The 16,637-nt window shown below is 42.8% G+C and overlaps 1 protein-coding gene across 1 annotated transcript in view; it reads left to right on the top strand.

Annotated features, from left to right (window-relative positions):
• SYN3 (synapsin III) overlaps nucleotides 1-16,637 on the top strand; it is a 437,285-nt gene that overhangs the window by 360,475 nt on the left and 60,173 nt on the right. Inside the window, exon 6 of the mRNA XM_077168643.1 lies at nucleotides 56-118. Within this exon, the coding sequence (XP_077024758.1) occupies nucleotides 56-118 (63 nt within the window). The remainder of the gene's footprint in view (nucleotides 1-55; nucleotides 119-16,637) is intronic.

The following is a 16,637-nucleotide window of genomic DNA, read 5'->3' as shown; positions in this document are numbered from 1 at the left end:
GGCAGTACCCAGAGTTCTCAGGTGCTAATGCATGATTTCCTCTCTTCTCTTTCAGCTCACGGTCCCACACTTCCCGGTGGTGGTCAAGCTGGGACACGCCCATGCCGGAATGGGGAAGGTAGGAGAAATAATTCACATACCTGAGAACTTCACAGCTTCCCCACACTACCCGCTCCCCTCTCCCTCCCTCCCTTGCCCACCCCTCGAATAGCCCAGCTACCCAGAACAGTGGGAGTCCATGGTGCATCTCCCTCCCCTTCCCCAAGGCACTTTACTCTAAGTTCCTGCAGCACCATCTCTCCTTGTACTTAATGACCTCCATCTGGAGTTGTTAGTGAATCGCTTCTTATGATGGTGGTTTAAGATAAATGGATATAAAGCATTTTATAGATAGTGATCCTTTCATTAGGCAAGGGTGTTGTCATCATCTCCCCAGCTGCATTGTAAGCTCATGTCTTACTCATCTCTTTGTTAACTGCAGGTCTAACATCTAGGAGGTAGCAGATGCAAAGCCCCTGGAGTCATTTAGTGCCTGTCAAAGAAAAGAATATATTTTACATGGTCAGACAACCCTCTGACAAGTGTGTTGGTCAGGCTCTTTCAGTTGCAAGTGTACAAACCCAACCCAAATCAGTGTAAGGGAAAAAAAGATAATGCATTGTTTCAACCAACTAAGATGTCTGGGATACTTCTGATAGATGCAAGCAGGGCTTCAATCCAGGAGCTCAAAAGATTTTGTCAGAGTTTGGTCTCTCTACATATCTCTTGTCTCTGTTCACCCCTATTGGACATTGTCTTCATGTAGTCAGATAGCTGTGGGAGGTCCCTAAGTTCTCCATCCCAGGGAAAGAAAGATCCTCACTCCTTCCAGCGTTTCTATAGATCTGTTTGGCTTTGTTTGAGTTAATGTAGCCTCCCCAATAACAAGAGGATGTGGAGGCAGATTCAGCCTCCCTCAAGCCATATGGATGAGCCACACAAGAAAGAGAGATTCTGCTCTTAGATAAGGGGTGGGGCTGGGGACATGAGGGGCCACCACAGTCTATCTCTTTAGCCTCTGACCCACAGAGAACCAAATAAGAACATGTGGCTCTCAGCCTGATGCCCCATCAGAAAGATCTGTACCCAAAGCACATGGACTCTAGACGGTGGGTCCTTGGTAAAGGAGAAAAGTTGCCAAGTAATGGAGGGGAAGTCCCTGTTTTGTGTGGGACTGGCCAGCCATAAATCTTAATCAGGATTATTCTTTCCCAACTGGTACCTCTTCTCTCTCCTCTCTTCACCCCATTTGCCTTTTGGCAGCACACGGTGGAAGAGGGCAGGTCAGGGCCTAACCCACAGCTCTGATATTTATGTAGATTTAGATAAGTTACCATCTAACTCTCCGAGTCTTGGCCTCTACATCTGGCAAATGATGATATTTCTAATAATCATGTTTAAAACAAACCCTTTTCTCAATATTATATCTCCCTAGAAGGTAGCCAGTCTGAAGGCAGACAGTTTTGTCTGTTTTTCCATAACCATATCCCAGGACCCATACAGGTGCCTGGCACCCACTAGCTCAATTTGTTGGTGAAGTAGATAGATAAATGCATGCCTCTTTAGACACGACCTGTATTAGATTCCTGTGACTGCTGTAACAAATTGCCACAGGCTGGGTGGCCTAAAACAACAAAATTCATTCTCTCACATTTCTGGAGGCCAGAAATCTAAAATTAGTGACACTGTGTGAAATCAAGATGTCAGCCAGGCCACATCCCTCTAGTGGTTCCAGGGGGAAGATCTTGTTTTGCCTCTTCCAATGGCTTCTGGCATTCCATGGCTTGTGGCTGCATCACTCCAACCTCTACCGCCATCTTCACATCACCTTCACCTCTGTGTATGTGAAATCTATCTCTGATTCTCTTCTGTAAGGACACTTGGATGACACTTAGAGCCAATCCATATACTCCAGGATAATCTCCCCTTTCCTTAAGCTTTAACGTAAACACACGCCAAAAAAAGTCCTTTTTCCAAATAAGATAACGTTTTTAGATTCCAGGGATTGGGACCTGAAATCTTTGGGCAGCCATTAGCCTATTACACCATCTATGTATGTTCCCCACTTCCTCTCTTCCACTTCCTCCTCCACCCCCTGTCATCTCTCTCCAGCCCCTCCACTACACTAATTCAGCTGTCATCATGGTTCTCGAGGATCCCTCCACTGCTAAGTTAGTGGGCTTTTTTCTGTTCATATCTGAGTTATTCTCTATATCATTTAAAGCCCCTAGCCACCTCTTATATTCTGAAACTCTTCACCCAGTGGCCTCCGATTCATGTTCCTCTCCTGGATTTCCTGCCTTCCCTCTGGCCCCTCCTCCCCTGTCTCCTTCAAGGATTTTTCTTCCTTGAAGAAACCCAACCCTACCTGTGGCTGCTCAATCAGCACACACCGCACCGTCTGAGCCCTCTGAACACTCTCATCTATCCCTTGGGCTTCAGCAGCCATCCACATATCTCCCAAATCACATTCCCTAACCAGAGCATCAGGCTCTCATATACAACTACCTCCCCTATGTCTCCCCCTCGATCTCTCATGGGAAGCTCAGATTCTAAACATCTGACATGATGACCACTATCCTCCCCAAAAAGTCACCACCTTCTCTTCTTCCTCCTTCGATGACCTTCATCTCTGTATCAGGAGCCACTAGTTAGGTGCCCCAGAAAGGGAACTTGGGATTCATCTCCTCTTCCCCACATTCCAAATAATCAACACAACTTGTCCATTGTCCTTTGTTAATATTTCTCAAACCCGTCCCCTACTCTCCCCCTGCTGCCGCCACCTTAGGCTGCTCCAGCTAAGGTCAGTCAGTACATTCGCAAGAATTAGATTCTGTCTCTAAATCTTATACTAATCCGAAGTGATGAATACAAAGAAGGAAGGACTTAAAAAGCTGGATGTAATGCTTGGAGAGGGAATAAGAGTACCTCTTGGCAACTCAACCCTGAGGTACTTCCAAAACGTAGATCTTTAACCATTTTCTATTGAGATGCTTGTCTTTCATTAATTCGTTAAAAATCTTCACTTATTAAGAACATTAATCCTTTGTCATTTTGCAATTATTTTCTTCATTTGACAGTTACCTGCTCATTTTGTTATTCCATTTTTAAGAATCAAAAAAATATATTTCAAGTGGTTAAATGTTTCCATCTTTGAGAGGCAGTATATTATAGTGACTGAGGGGGTTGATTTGAATCCAGGTAAAAGCACTTTTCAGCTGTGAGACATTGGTAAGTTACTTAACCTCCCTGGCCTTATTTTCTTCTTATGTAAAATGAAGATATTAATAGTGTCAGCCTCTTACATTTATCCTGAGGATTAGGAGTCATGATATATAAAGCAAGGATGTAGCATAGTGCCTGGAACACAGTGGGCTCTCAATAAAGCAGCTGTCATTATTGTTAGAAATGTTCAAACATGCTCTGGGACCCCAAATCCAACTGAAGTCAATAGAGAAGATATGACTAAACAGCATCAAATAACAAGGAGATTTTAATTCACTTGCTACAAGTTCTGTATGAGTCAATGAGTAATGGGGTGACCAAAAGTTCTAATCCATAAATGCCCAACAATTAGAAGAAAATGGACCCAACCTCATTAGTCACCGGGGAAAGGCAAATTAAACCACAATGAACCTGTCACTACATAATTGCCAGCATGGCTAAAAATTTTAAAAATTGATAATACTAAGTGTTCAAAAAGTTATGGAGCCATTGGAAAGCACTCACAGCTTGTGAAAGTGTAAATTGATACAACCACTTTGGAATATACTTTCATATTATCTACTAAGCTGCAGCTACACAGAAACTCTTCTTTTGGGTATACCCAAACTAAGTACATACCTGAGTGCACTAAGACACGTTCATAATCACCAAAACCTAGAAACAAGCCATATGTTCATCAACAAGGAATAGAGAAATAAATTATGGTGAATTCATACAATTAGAATACTTTCAGGGATGAAAATAGATGAATCACAGCTACAAACAACAGTGTGAATGAATCTCACAATTACCATTGGGTGAAATAATTTAGTTATCAAAGAATACCTATTATATAGCTCCATTTATAATAAACTACAAAAACCAGGGAAACTGAATTCTCATGTTTAATGGATGCATATTTAGGTGATAACTTTTAAGAAAACAAGAATGTTATTATCATCTTCAAGTCAGAAGAGAAGTTACCTTTGGGGAGGAGGGAGGAATGGTCTTTGAGATGAGGCCGGAATGGAGCTTCTTAGGTGTCTGGCAATGTTCTATGTCTGAACTTTGGGTGGTAGGAATGTGGGTGTTTGCTTTGTAATAGTTCAGTCTTCTCTTATTTGGTTTCATGGATTTTTCTACATTGCATTTCAAAATAAGAGAAGGTTTTTAAAATGTGATACACTTTTAGGCCATATTAGTGGAGATATGATATCCAAAACAAAGAAAGTGAGAATCTGTGCTGTGCTGGTCTGTACGCATTCAGATTGTGTTCCATTCTGGGTTATACACCAGTTAGGGGTATTGAGAGAGACATTAACAAATTAATGTGTCCAGAGAAGAATGAATGGAACAGGAAAGAAAAGGAACATCTAGCTTAGAAAGGCTAGAGAGAGTGTTACCAGCATCTTCAGAAACTTGAGGATTGTCATGGGAAGGTAGACTCGGACTGAGTCTATGCAACGTCTATGGGCAAATCTTGGACCACAGTTATGGGAAAATGGATGTCAGTTGTTCTTAAGAAGCATCTTTCTCTCATTCAGAGGTGAATATTAATAGAATGGTTTGGTCGGAAGTTTTCATCACTGAAGAGCTGGGGGCGATGAACCCTCACTGGAAAGTGTTGAGAGAATTTAGGCATTGTGCTAGGTTCTTAGTCTGAGATGTTTGAATGCTCTGAAATTGAGTGCAAACCTGCATGTGTGTTTACGTGTGAATGTAGTGTGAGCATTTTGAGGGGAAAGTGTCCATAGCTACTTTTTTGCCTCCACAGGGGTCTATGACCCTCTTGGAAGTTAAGATACCCTGGAGATGATTCCAACACTGTCTTCTAAGGATACAATTCTGTGGTTTAAATCAATAAATATGAGCAGTCCATTGAAAGTCAAGTTCAAGACCAATAGCAGGATATAGTGAATCTAGGGTCTTATTTTGTTTGTTTTAATCTGGAGTTGCCATTTAATAAGTTGTGTGTCCTTGGGCAAGTGACTTAATCTCTCTGCACCTCAATTTTCTCATCTCTACAAGGGCATCTTATTAAAATAAGGAAAACAAGCTTCCAGTATCCCCAGGAGTGGCTGAGATAACAAGTCAACCCCACCCTGAGAGCCGCCTTCCTCTTATTTCATAAATTCACAGACTGTCAACACTGGGGAAGGCTCGAGTCCAAGCACCTCACTTAGATGAAAAGAACCTGGAGCTCCAGAGAGACGAAGGGTCTGCCCAAGTCCACTATGCAAAGGAGCATCTCAGAATAACAAAACAGAAAGGGAAAGACAGAACTTTGAGTTTATTCAGCACCTACCCCTCACTTCAGAGATAAGAACAGTACTGCCACTACAATAATTTTAATAAAAGCCAATACTTCCATAGAGCTTTCTCTAAGCCAGGCACCATTCTAAGAGCTTCACATATATATTCATTCATTTAATGCAATCCTCACAACAATCTTACGAGGAAGCTGCTATCAGTACCCCTGTTTTACTGATGAGGAAGCTGATGCCCAGACTATATGTAGTGGAACTGGGTTAGACCCCAAGTGGTCTGACTCCAGCGGGTGAAAGGCATTGCCATGGCCGCAGGTTAGTAAGTCCAGACCCAGCTACCCTAGCACTTGCTGCTGTGTGCACAGGTCCTGTTGTGCTTCTATTTAAGAGGAGCTTGGGGTGATGAGTGACAGGGTTGAGGCACTCCTGCAGACAGCCCTGTCTGTTCTAGGGGGACAAGGTGGCAGCTACTACAGATGATGTTTCCAGCAGCCCAGGGATCTCACACACCCCTGCTGGGCCAGGTTTGCTGCTGTCATCGGCTCCAAGCGACCTGGACCCTGATGTCTCCTCCTAGACTGATTCACTTAACAAGCTTTCCCAGAACCATCCGCTTTTGAAGTGGGAGGAGGCGGCCCAATTACATGGTGATGAAGAGGGAGTGTTAGAGAATAAGCAAGTGGAGGAACAGAGGCCAGGGGAAAGGTTAAGAAATCAAAAGTTTGCTTGCAACTGGGAGACTGCCAGAGAGAACAGTCAGTCTATGTTTTATGTTCAGCAGAGGCCAAGTTAAGAGACAGGCACCAACCTGTAAGGTGTTCAGTGTAAGGAATGGTCAAGGGCCTGGTTCTCACCTCCTGGTGAAGGAGAATGAGGAGGTCCTGCACCCACTCCACCAGCCTCCCTCTCGTCTGCCATCCCCTTCCCTTTGTGATCTCCTCTCCTTACCCACCACTCCCTGTAGATGGCAACTGGCCTTGTTTATTCTTTGCTTCTCTAAAGCAAAATTGGCCCTTAGGAAGGACTCTATCTGTCCTTTACATGTTTTTTTTGTTTGTTTGTTTGTTTTGCATGAGCAGGCACTGGGAATCGAACCCGGGTCTCCAACATGGCAGGCAAGAACTCTGCCTGCTGAGCCACTGTGGCTCCCCAGTCCTTTACATCTTAATGAAGATTTTAGATGCTGTGTTCTCTCTGTCAGAGCCTCTGACTTTAGGTTGGCTTCTCTGCAATATCTAATAATGATGGATAGATAGAAAGATGATTGATGGATAGATGATGGATGAGTGGATGATGAACAACTAGATAGATAGCAGGTGTGATACAGGTAAGTGACAGAGAGAATTTAGATAGAAAGAGATAGGGTGAGATGATAGAGAGAGTGAGATGATAGAGAGAGGAAGAAGATGGATGGGGGGTGGGAGGGTGGACAGATGATGGATTGATAAGAATGGAGGAGAGAGATATGGAGCATACACACATGCATGGACACACACACATATCCAGTCAGGAGCCATAAAGATTTTTTTCTTCCTTTGGACACCAAAATGCCATGATTCTAAACACAAACAGAAACAAACTTAAGTAGTAATTCTATCAGTCTGTCTAACCTGCTGTTTGTTGTGTCAAAGGCTAAATCATCTGGATAATAGACTCATTTTTCACGTGTGGGCTTAAGGCCAAGACCTCTGAGGTGGTGCTTCCTCTACCACCTCCCTTCTCCTTCTTGCACCTTCTCTATTTCACGGGAAAGAGCATGGCCTGGATTCAGGCCATCTGGGTCCTCATCCCAGCCACCCCACACTCCCTGAGGCCATCAGTACACATCTGGGCAGGTTTTAAACCACAAAATGCAGTTTTCCATATACCAAATGCATATTGTTTTCCTTACCCAATCATGTGGAAGAGCCAGTGAGTAAGAGTGGGCTAAAAATATGAAGCCCCACATACATGTGAGATGTGGAGGTAAGCGAAGGAGTGGGTTGGGCTTTTGATCTGGATCAACCTGGGTTCCGGTCTTGGCTATCCCACTTACTAGCACATAATTGTGATGGGTTGACTTGCATTGCCCAGAAAAGACAAATTCAAGTCCTAACCCCTAGTCCTGTGCTAATGACCTTATTTGGAAATAAGGTGTCTGAAGATGCTACTCGTTAAGATTTGGCCAAACCATATTAGGGGGTGTGGGCCCTAATTCAGTATGACTGGGATCTCTATAAGAAGAGGATATTTGAACAGAGACTCAGGGGAGAACACCATATGAAGACAGAAGAGGCAGATACTGGAGTGATGCATCTACAAGCCAAGGAATCCCAAGGATTACCAGCAAACCCCAGAACCTAGAAGAGGCCAAGGAGCAGTCTCTCCTCCAGGTTTCAGAGGGAGTGTGGCCCTGCCAACACTGTGATTTTGGACTTCTGGCCTCCAGAACTCCAGAGCTGTGAGATAATATGTGTATGTTGTTCTGAGCCACTTGATTCATGGTACTTTGTTACAGTGGCCATAGGAAACTAAGACAGAGACCTTGGGCAAATTCCTTAACTTCTCCAGGATAACTCAAAGCTAATTAGATGGGATGAACAAAGCAAGACAGGGAGGGTACTGACAGTTTTTGAGTGTCTGTGTGCCGAGACATGTGTTTTCAACATTTCCTTGACTCCTCAGAGGCACCCTGAGAGGTGTTTCCTACCCTTGTTTGGAGAGGTTCCATGAGTTGACTTCCTCAAGATAACAGGCGAGTGGTGAAAGCAGGAGTCGAACCCAGGTCTCCTGGCCCTTCAGCCTGTTTCCTCCTGCTGCCTCGGACCTCAGGAACACCCTGGTAGACGCGTCGCTTCCCAGCACAAGGCAAGGAGCCAACTTAATTGGAGAGCTGATTCATGAAGAATTTCACAAAGTCCATCCAAGAAACATGTCAGTACCTCTGAGACAAGTCACTGACCTTTTGCACATGAACTGCTCTTGTTTTGGGTGTTGACTCATCTCACGCCAGGCCTGGGGCCAAGACCGGGAACGCTCATGGCAAAAGAATGATAAGAAGAAGAACACTGTGGCTGTGGCATGGTATTTCAGAGCCAGTGTGCACCTCCGTCACCCCCAAGCCCCGTGTTGTCAAGAGGGACAGAGGTGCAGCCATAGACTCATCAATTACCTGCTCCTCTGGCATTGACCCACACAACCCCTCCATGGAAATATAGAATATCATAATATTTTTGAACTGACAAACACTGAGATACAGTAAGCTTCCCTTGTTCTTTTTCTCTATTTTCCTGTGCATTCTGTGTAATAAAGGTCAGAGAAGTCCTTCTTCTCGGGAGTCCCTGAGAAAAACGAAGGGGCTTTCATTGCCTGGGGGCCGGGGGGAGGGGCTATTTCTAATTTACCATGATTTCATTAGGCTCCTTAGTCTTTCAAACAAAAATAATAATAGCAAGCCTGGGCATTAGACAGTCATATACAGTTTTACAAAGTATGTACACACATTATTATTTCCTCCCATTTGAGGCTCCCAATAGTCCTTTGAGGTAGGCATTGTATTAAATCCCATTTTGCTGATGAGAGAAGCAGAGATCAAAGAGGCTAAAATGATTTGCACAAGGTCACGCATTATGTGCCATGACCACCACATTTTCTTCCCACTGATTCTGGCGCTAGGACCAGAGGATGAACCCTTCAGAGAGTTCCACCGGGCAATTGGAACACAGCCTGGACATCCAATGGGGACCTCTTAGTCAAGCTGTGCAGCCACAGTCCATTCTTACCGTCACTGGGCAAGAAGACCGGTGGCCTGAAAGTGCAAAGGAAGGTTCTCCTGCCTCCCTGAGGTCGCTGGCACAGGGCTGCCTCCCAGGAAGCTTCTAGAAGTGAAACCCGCCCCACCTGTGGCCTGTTGGAAATAACTGCACTTGGGAGCAGCTGGCAGTTCTGCTGATGAGTGGCTGGGTTATTTGTGGAGGAAGGCCAAAGAAGGATGTAAACAGTATCTTTATTATTTTTTGGAGTGTGTGTGTATGTGTATCAGTGTGTGCATGTGCATCTGTGTGTCCACATGTCTGTGTGTTTGGGGATAGGATGTGCTCAGCCATCTTAAACACAATTAGCAGCAGCCTCTGTTAGTCTCCAGACAAACGGGACACTGTCGGCAGACCCTGTCACCTTGCCTCGATTTCTGGCCTTCAGTCCTGCATCCTCCAGGGGTGAAGCCAGAAGATGTGAGGGAGGCCATGCGGCAGGAGAGCAAATGCTGCTCAATCTTTTTCACATCATGGCAACAATAGAAAATGTCCTTATTTATACAATTCAGCAGGGGACATAGAGGAGGCTGCCAGCAGCTAAAGAGACCAACGTGAGAGTTCCCAGGCACCCCAAGTGCTAAGGGATATTTGTTGGGACACTCCAGGTGATGGACAAAGGGGGCGTGACCCCTGCAGTCAGGCAAATTCCTCTACCCCCTTGCTAAGTGTGATCTGTGGTCGGGTCACCTGGGAGCCACGTAAAACTCTAAACTGCAGACCTGTCCCTGACCTATAAAGCAGAATCTGCATTTTAACTCATTCTCAGGCCACTTTGCACACCCATTCGTTTTGATCTGAGGACATGAACTCAGATGCCCAGAGAGCAGGCACTTTCTGTAATGACCAGGTGGAGGTGTGATGACCCTGGAAGGCTCTGGGCAGCTTAGGAGGGCAGCCAGAAGAGACCATTTAGCCCAGGGGAGTCTGATCTTCTGATACTTTTAGAAGATGCCAGTTCCCTAGATTTCCAATACAAACTCTTAAAATGTTATCAGCGAACTTCCGGAGAAGATGGCCACTTAGTAAGACATGCGGGTCTTAGTTCCTCCTCCAGAACAGCTACGAGGGAAGTAGAAACAGTACAGAACAGCTCCCGGAGCCACGACAGAGACCAAGAAGACAGCGTACCCCATTCTGGAACGGCTGACTGGCTGGGAGAACCCGCTGCGGTAAGATCACCGAGGGGCGCGAGCTTCCCCGGGCCAGGGCGGCAGGCAGCCAGAGTTCTTCCCTCCCTCCTTCCCAGGCCAGCTGGGAGAATTGGACAGACGATCCCCTCAAGCCACAGTGGCTGGCGCCCCCCGCCACGCGCAGCCCCCCAGACCAGCTGGGAGAATTGGATTGGAGATCCCCCAAGCCGGGGAGACCGGTGACCGGGGTCCGTTCCAAACATGTGGCTTCCCGGTCCAGCTGGGAACGGTGGATAGGCACTCCCCCAAGCCGCGGCGGCCAGTGCACCCCCCCCCCCGCCACGCTTGGTGCCCTGGCCGGCTGGGAAATTTGGACAGGCGCTCCCCCAAGCCGCGGAGGCCGGCGGCCCCCCACCATGCTTGGTGCCCCGGGCCGGCTGGGAAATTTGGACAGGCACTCCCCCAAGCCGCAGAGGCCGGCGACCCTCCCCATGCGCGGATTCCCGGGCCAGCTGGGAGATTCGGATTGGCACTCCTCCAAGCCGCTTCGGCTGGCGACCCTCCCTACAGCGAGAGTTTTCCAAAGTTAAAGGAGCCACAGCATCTTTTACTGGTGGGACCCACAGACAGATGAGTGCCACGAGTACCACCTACTGGGCAGGATAAGAAAAACAGAGCCCGGAGATTTCACAGAAAAATCTTTCAACCTACTGGGTCCCACACCCAGGGAAATCTGATGAAATGCCCAGACGCCAGCAGAAGATAACGGATCATGCTCAGAAAATTGAAGATATGGCCCAGTCAAAGGAACAAACCAATAGTTCAAATGAGATACAGGAGCTGAGACAACTAATGCTGAATATACGAACAGAAATGGAAAACCTCTTCAAAAACCAAAACCAAATCAATAAATTGAGGGAGGACATGAAGAAGACATGGGCTGAACATAAAGAAGAAATAGAAAAACTGAAAAAACAAATCACAGAACTTATGGGAGTGAAGGACAAAGTAGAAAAGATGGAAAAAACAATGGATACTTACAATGGTAGATCTAAAGAGACAGAAGCTACAATTAGTGAACTGGAGGATGGAACATCTGAATTCCAAAAAGAAACAGAAACTATAGGGAAAAGAATGGAAAAACTTGAGCAGGGGATCAGGGAACTGAATGACAATATGAAGCACACAAATATACGTGTTGTGGGTGTCCCAGAAGGAGAAGAGAAGGGAAAAGGAGGAGAAAAACTAATGGAAGAAATTATCACTGAAAATTTCCCAACTCTTATGAAAGACCTAAATTTACAGATTCAAGAAGTGCAGCACACCCCAAAGAGAATAGACCCAAATAGGCGTTCTCCAAGACACTTACTAGTTAGAATGTCAGAGGTCAAAGAGAAAGAGAGGATCTTGAAAGCAGCAAGAGAAAAACAATCTGTCACATACAAGGGAAACCCAATAAGACTATGTGTAGATTTCTCAGCAGAAACCATGGAAGCTAGAAGACAGTGGGATGATATATTTAAATTACTAAAAGAGAAAAACTGCCAACCAAGACTTCTATATCCAGCAAAATTGTCCTTCAAAAATGAGGGAGAAATTAAAACATTTTCAGGCAAAAAGTCACTGAGAGAATTTGTGACCAAGAGACCAGCTCTGCAAGAAATACTAAAGGGAGCACTAGAGTCAGAACCGAAAAGACAGAAGAGAGAGGTATGGAGAAGAGTGTAGAAAGAAGGAAAATCAGATATGATATATATAATATAAAAGGCAAAATGGTAGAGGAAAATATTATCCAAACAGTAATAACACTAAATGTTAATGGACTGAATTCCCCAATCAAAAGGCATAGACTGGCAGAATGGATTAAAAAACAGGATCCTTCTATATGCTGTCTACAGGAAACACATCTTAGACCCAAAGATAAACATAGGTTGAAAGTGAAAGGTTGGGAAAAGATATTTCATGCAAATAACAACCAGAAAAGAGCAGGAGTGGCTATACTAATATCCAACAAATTAGACTTCAAATGTAAAACAGTTAAAAGAGACAAAGAAGGACACTATATACTAATAAAAGGAACAATTAAACAAGAAGACATAACAATCATAAATATTTATGCACTGAACCAGAATGCCCCAAAATACGTGAGGAATACACTGCAAACACTGAAAAGGGAAATAGACACATATACCATAATAGTTGGAGACTTCAATTCCCCACTCTCACCAATGGACAGAACATCTAGACAGAGGATCAATAAAGAAATAGAGAATTTGAATATTACTATAAATGAGCTAGACTTTACAGACATTTATAGGACATTACATCCCACAACAGCAGGATACAACTTTTTCTCAAGTGCTCATGGATCATTCTCAAAGATAGACCATATGCTGGGTCACAAAGCAAGTCTTAACAAATTTAAAAAGATTGAAATCATACACACTTTCTCGGGTCATAAAGGAATGAAGTTGGAAATCAATAATAGGCGGAGTGCCAGAAAATTCAAGAATACGTGGAGGCTCAACAACACACTCTTAAACAACGAGTGGGTCAAGGAAGAAATTGCAAGAGAAATTAGTAAATATCTCAAGGCGAATGAAAACGAAAACACAACATATCAAAACCTATGGGACGCAGCAAAGGCAGTGCTGAGAGGGAAATTTATTGCCCTAAATGCCTATATCAGAAAAGAAGAAAAGGCAAAAATGCAGGAATTAACTGTCCACTTGGAAGAACTGGAGAAAGAACAACAAACTAACCCCAAAGCAAGCAAAAGGTAAGAAATAACAAAGATTAGAGCAGAAATAAATGAAATTGAAAACATGAAAACAATAGAGAAAATCAATAAGACCAGAAGTTGGTTCCATGAGAAAATCAATAAGATTGATGGGCCCTTAGCAAGATTGACAAAAAGAAGAAGAGAGAGGATGCAAATAAGTAAGATCAGAAATGGAAGAGGAGACATAACTACTGACCTCACAGAAATAAAGGAGGTAATAACAGGATACTATGAACAACTTTACGTTAATAAATACAACAATTTAGATGAAATGGACGGGTTCCTGGAAAGACATGAACAACCAACTTTGACTCAAGAAGACATAGTTGACCTCAACAAACCAATCACAAGTAAAGAAATTGAATTAGTCATTCAAAAGCTTCCTAAAAAGAAAAGTCCAGGACCAGACGGCTTCACATGCGAATTCTACCAAACATTCCAGAAAGAATTAATACCAACTCTCCTCAAACTCTTCAAAAAAATTGAAGTGGAGGGAAAACTACCTAATTCATTCTATGAAGCCAACATCACCCTCATACCAAAACCAGGCAAAGATATTACAAAAAAAGAAAACTACAGAACAATCTCTCTAATGAATATAGATGCAAAAATCCTCAACAAAATTCTAGTAAATCGAATCCAACAACACATTAAAAGAATTATACATCATGACCAAGTAGGATTCATCCCAGGTATGCAAGGATGGTTCAACATAAGAAAATCAATTAATGTAATACACCATATCAACAAATCAAAGCAGAAAAATCACATGATCATCTCAATTGATGCAGAGAAGGCATTTGACAAGATTCAACATCCTTTCCTGTTGAAAACACTTCAAAAGATAGGAATACAAGGGAACTTCCTTAAAATAATAGAGGGAATATAGGAAAAACCCACAGCTAATATCATCCTCAATGGGAAAAAATTGAAAACTTTCCCCCTAAGATCAGGAACAAGACAAGGATGTCCACTATCGCCACTATTATTCAACATTGTGTTGGAGGTTCTAGCCAGAGCAATTAGACAAGAAAAAGAAATACAAGGCATCAAAATTGGAAAGGAAGAAGTAAAACTATCACTGTTTGCAGATGATATGATATTATACGTCGAAAACCCGGAAAAATCCACAACAAAACTACTAGAGCTAATAAATGAGTACAGCAAAGTAGCAGGTTACAAGATCAACATTCAAAAATCTGTAGCATTTCTATACACTAGCAATGAACAAGCGGAGGGGGAAATCAAGAAACAAATTCCATTTACAATTGCAACTAAAAGAATAAAATACCTAGGAATAAATTTAACTAAAGAGACAAAAAACCTATACAAAGAAAACTACAAAACACTGTTAAAAGAAATCACAGAAGACCTAAATAGATGGAAGGGCATACCGTGTTCATGGATTGGAAGACTAAATATAGTTAAGATGTCAATCCTACCTAAATTGATTTACAGATTCAATGCAATACCAATCAAAATCCCAACAACTTATTTTTCAGAAATAGAAAAACCAATAAGCAAATTTATCTGGAAGGGCAGGGTGCCCCAAATTGCTAAAAGTATCTTGAGGAAAAATAATGAAGCTGGAGGTCTCACGCTGCCTGACTTTAAGGCATATTATGAAGCCACAGTGGTCAAAACAGCATGGTATTGGCATAAAGATAGATATATCAACCAATGGAATCTAATAGAGTGCTCAGATATAGACCCTCTCATCTATGGACATTTGATCTTTGATAAGGCAGTCAAACCAACTCACCTGGGACAGAACAGTCTCTTCAATAAATGGTGCCTAGAGAACTGGATATCCATATGCAAAAGAATGAAAGAAGACCCATCTCTCACACCCTATACAAAAGTTAACTCAAAATGGATCAAAGATCTAAACATTAGGTCTAAGACCATAGAACAGTTAGAGGAAAATGTAGGGAGATATCTTATGAAACTTACAATTGGAGGCGGTTTTATGGACCTTAAACCTAAAGCAAGAGCACTGAAGAAAGAAATAAATAAATGGGAGCTCCTCAAAATTAAACACTTTTGTGCATCAAAGAACTTCATCAAGAAAGTAGAAAGACAGCCTACACAATGGGAGACAATATTTGGAAATGACATATCAGATAAAGGTCTAGTATCCAGAATTTATGAAGAGATTGTTCAACTCAACAACAAAAAGAGAGCCAACCCAATTACAAAATGGGAAAAAGACTTGAACAGACACCTCTCAGAAGAGGAAATACAAATGGCCAAAAGGCACATGAAGAGATGCTCAATGTCCCTGACCATTAGAGAAATGCAAATCAAAACCACAATGAGATATCATCTCACACCCACCAGAATGGCCATTATCAACAAAACAGAAAATGACAAGTGCTGGAGAGGATGCGGAGAAAGAGGCACACTTATCCACTGTTGGTGGGAATGTCAAATGGTGCAACCACTGTGGAAGGCAGTTTGGCGGTTCCTCAACAAACTGAATATAGAATTGCCGTACGACCCAGCAATACCATTGCTAGGTATCTACTCAAAGAACTTAAGGGCAAAGACACAAACGGATATTTGCACACCAATGTTTATAGCAGCATTATTTACAATTGCAAAGAGATGGAAACAGCCAAAATGTCCATCAACAGACGAGTGGCTAAACAAACTGTGGTATATATATACGATGGAATATTATGCAACTTTAAGACAGAATAAACTTATGAAGCATGTAATAACATGGATGGACCTAGAGAACATTATGCTGAGTGAGTCTAGCCAAAAACTAAAGGACAAATACTGTATGGTCCCACTGATGTGAACCGACATTCGAGAATAAACTTGGAATATGTCATTGGTAACAGAGACCAGCAGGAGTTAGAAACAGGGTAAGATAATGGGTAATTGGAGCTGAAGGGATACAGACTGTGCAACAGGACTAGATACAAAAACTCAAAAATGGACAGCACAATAATACCTAATTGTAATGTAATTATGTTAAAACACTGAATGAAGCTGCATCTGAGCTATAGTTTGTTTGTTTGTTTGTTTGTGTCTTTTTTATTATTATTTTTATTTTTTCTCTCTATATTAACATTCTATATCTTTTTCTGTTGTTTTGCTAGTTCTTTTCCTGAATCGATGCAAATGTACTAAGAAATGATGATCATGCATCTATGTGATGATGTTAAGAATTACTGATTGCATATGTAGAATGGAATGATTTCTAAATGTTGTGTTAATTTCTTTTTTTCTTTAATTAATAAAAAAAATATTATCAGCATCTAATTGAAAACCATTTGAACCTCTGTATAGGCCAGATGAAACGCCTCTGCTGGCCACTGAACACCTTGGGGTACAGTTCGGTGCCTCAAGCTTCAGACTGAAGACTCCCCATTTGGTCTGCTGCTCCCTTTTACAGGGGGCCGTGAAGCCC

This window comes from Tamandua tetradactyla, chromosome 7, assembly GCF_023851605.1.
Source record: "Tamandua tetradactyla isolate mTamTet1 chromosome 7, mTamTet1.pri, whole genome shotgun sequence".
Classification (NCBI taxonomy): domain Eukaryota; kingdom Metazoa; phylum Chordata; class Mammalia; order Pilosa; family Myrmecophagidae; genus Tamandua; species Tamandua tetradactyla.
This window is presented reverse-complemented; position numbering and strand designations above follow the sequence as displayed.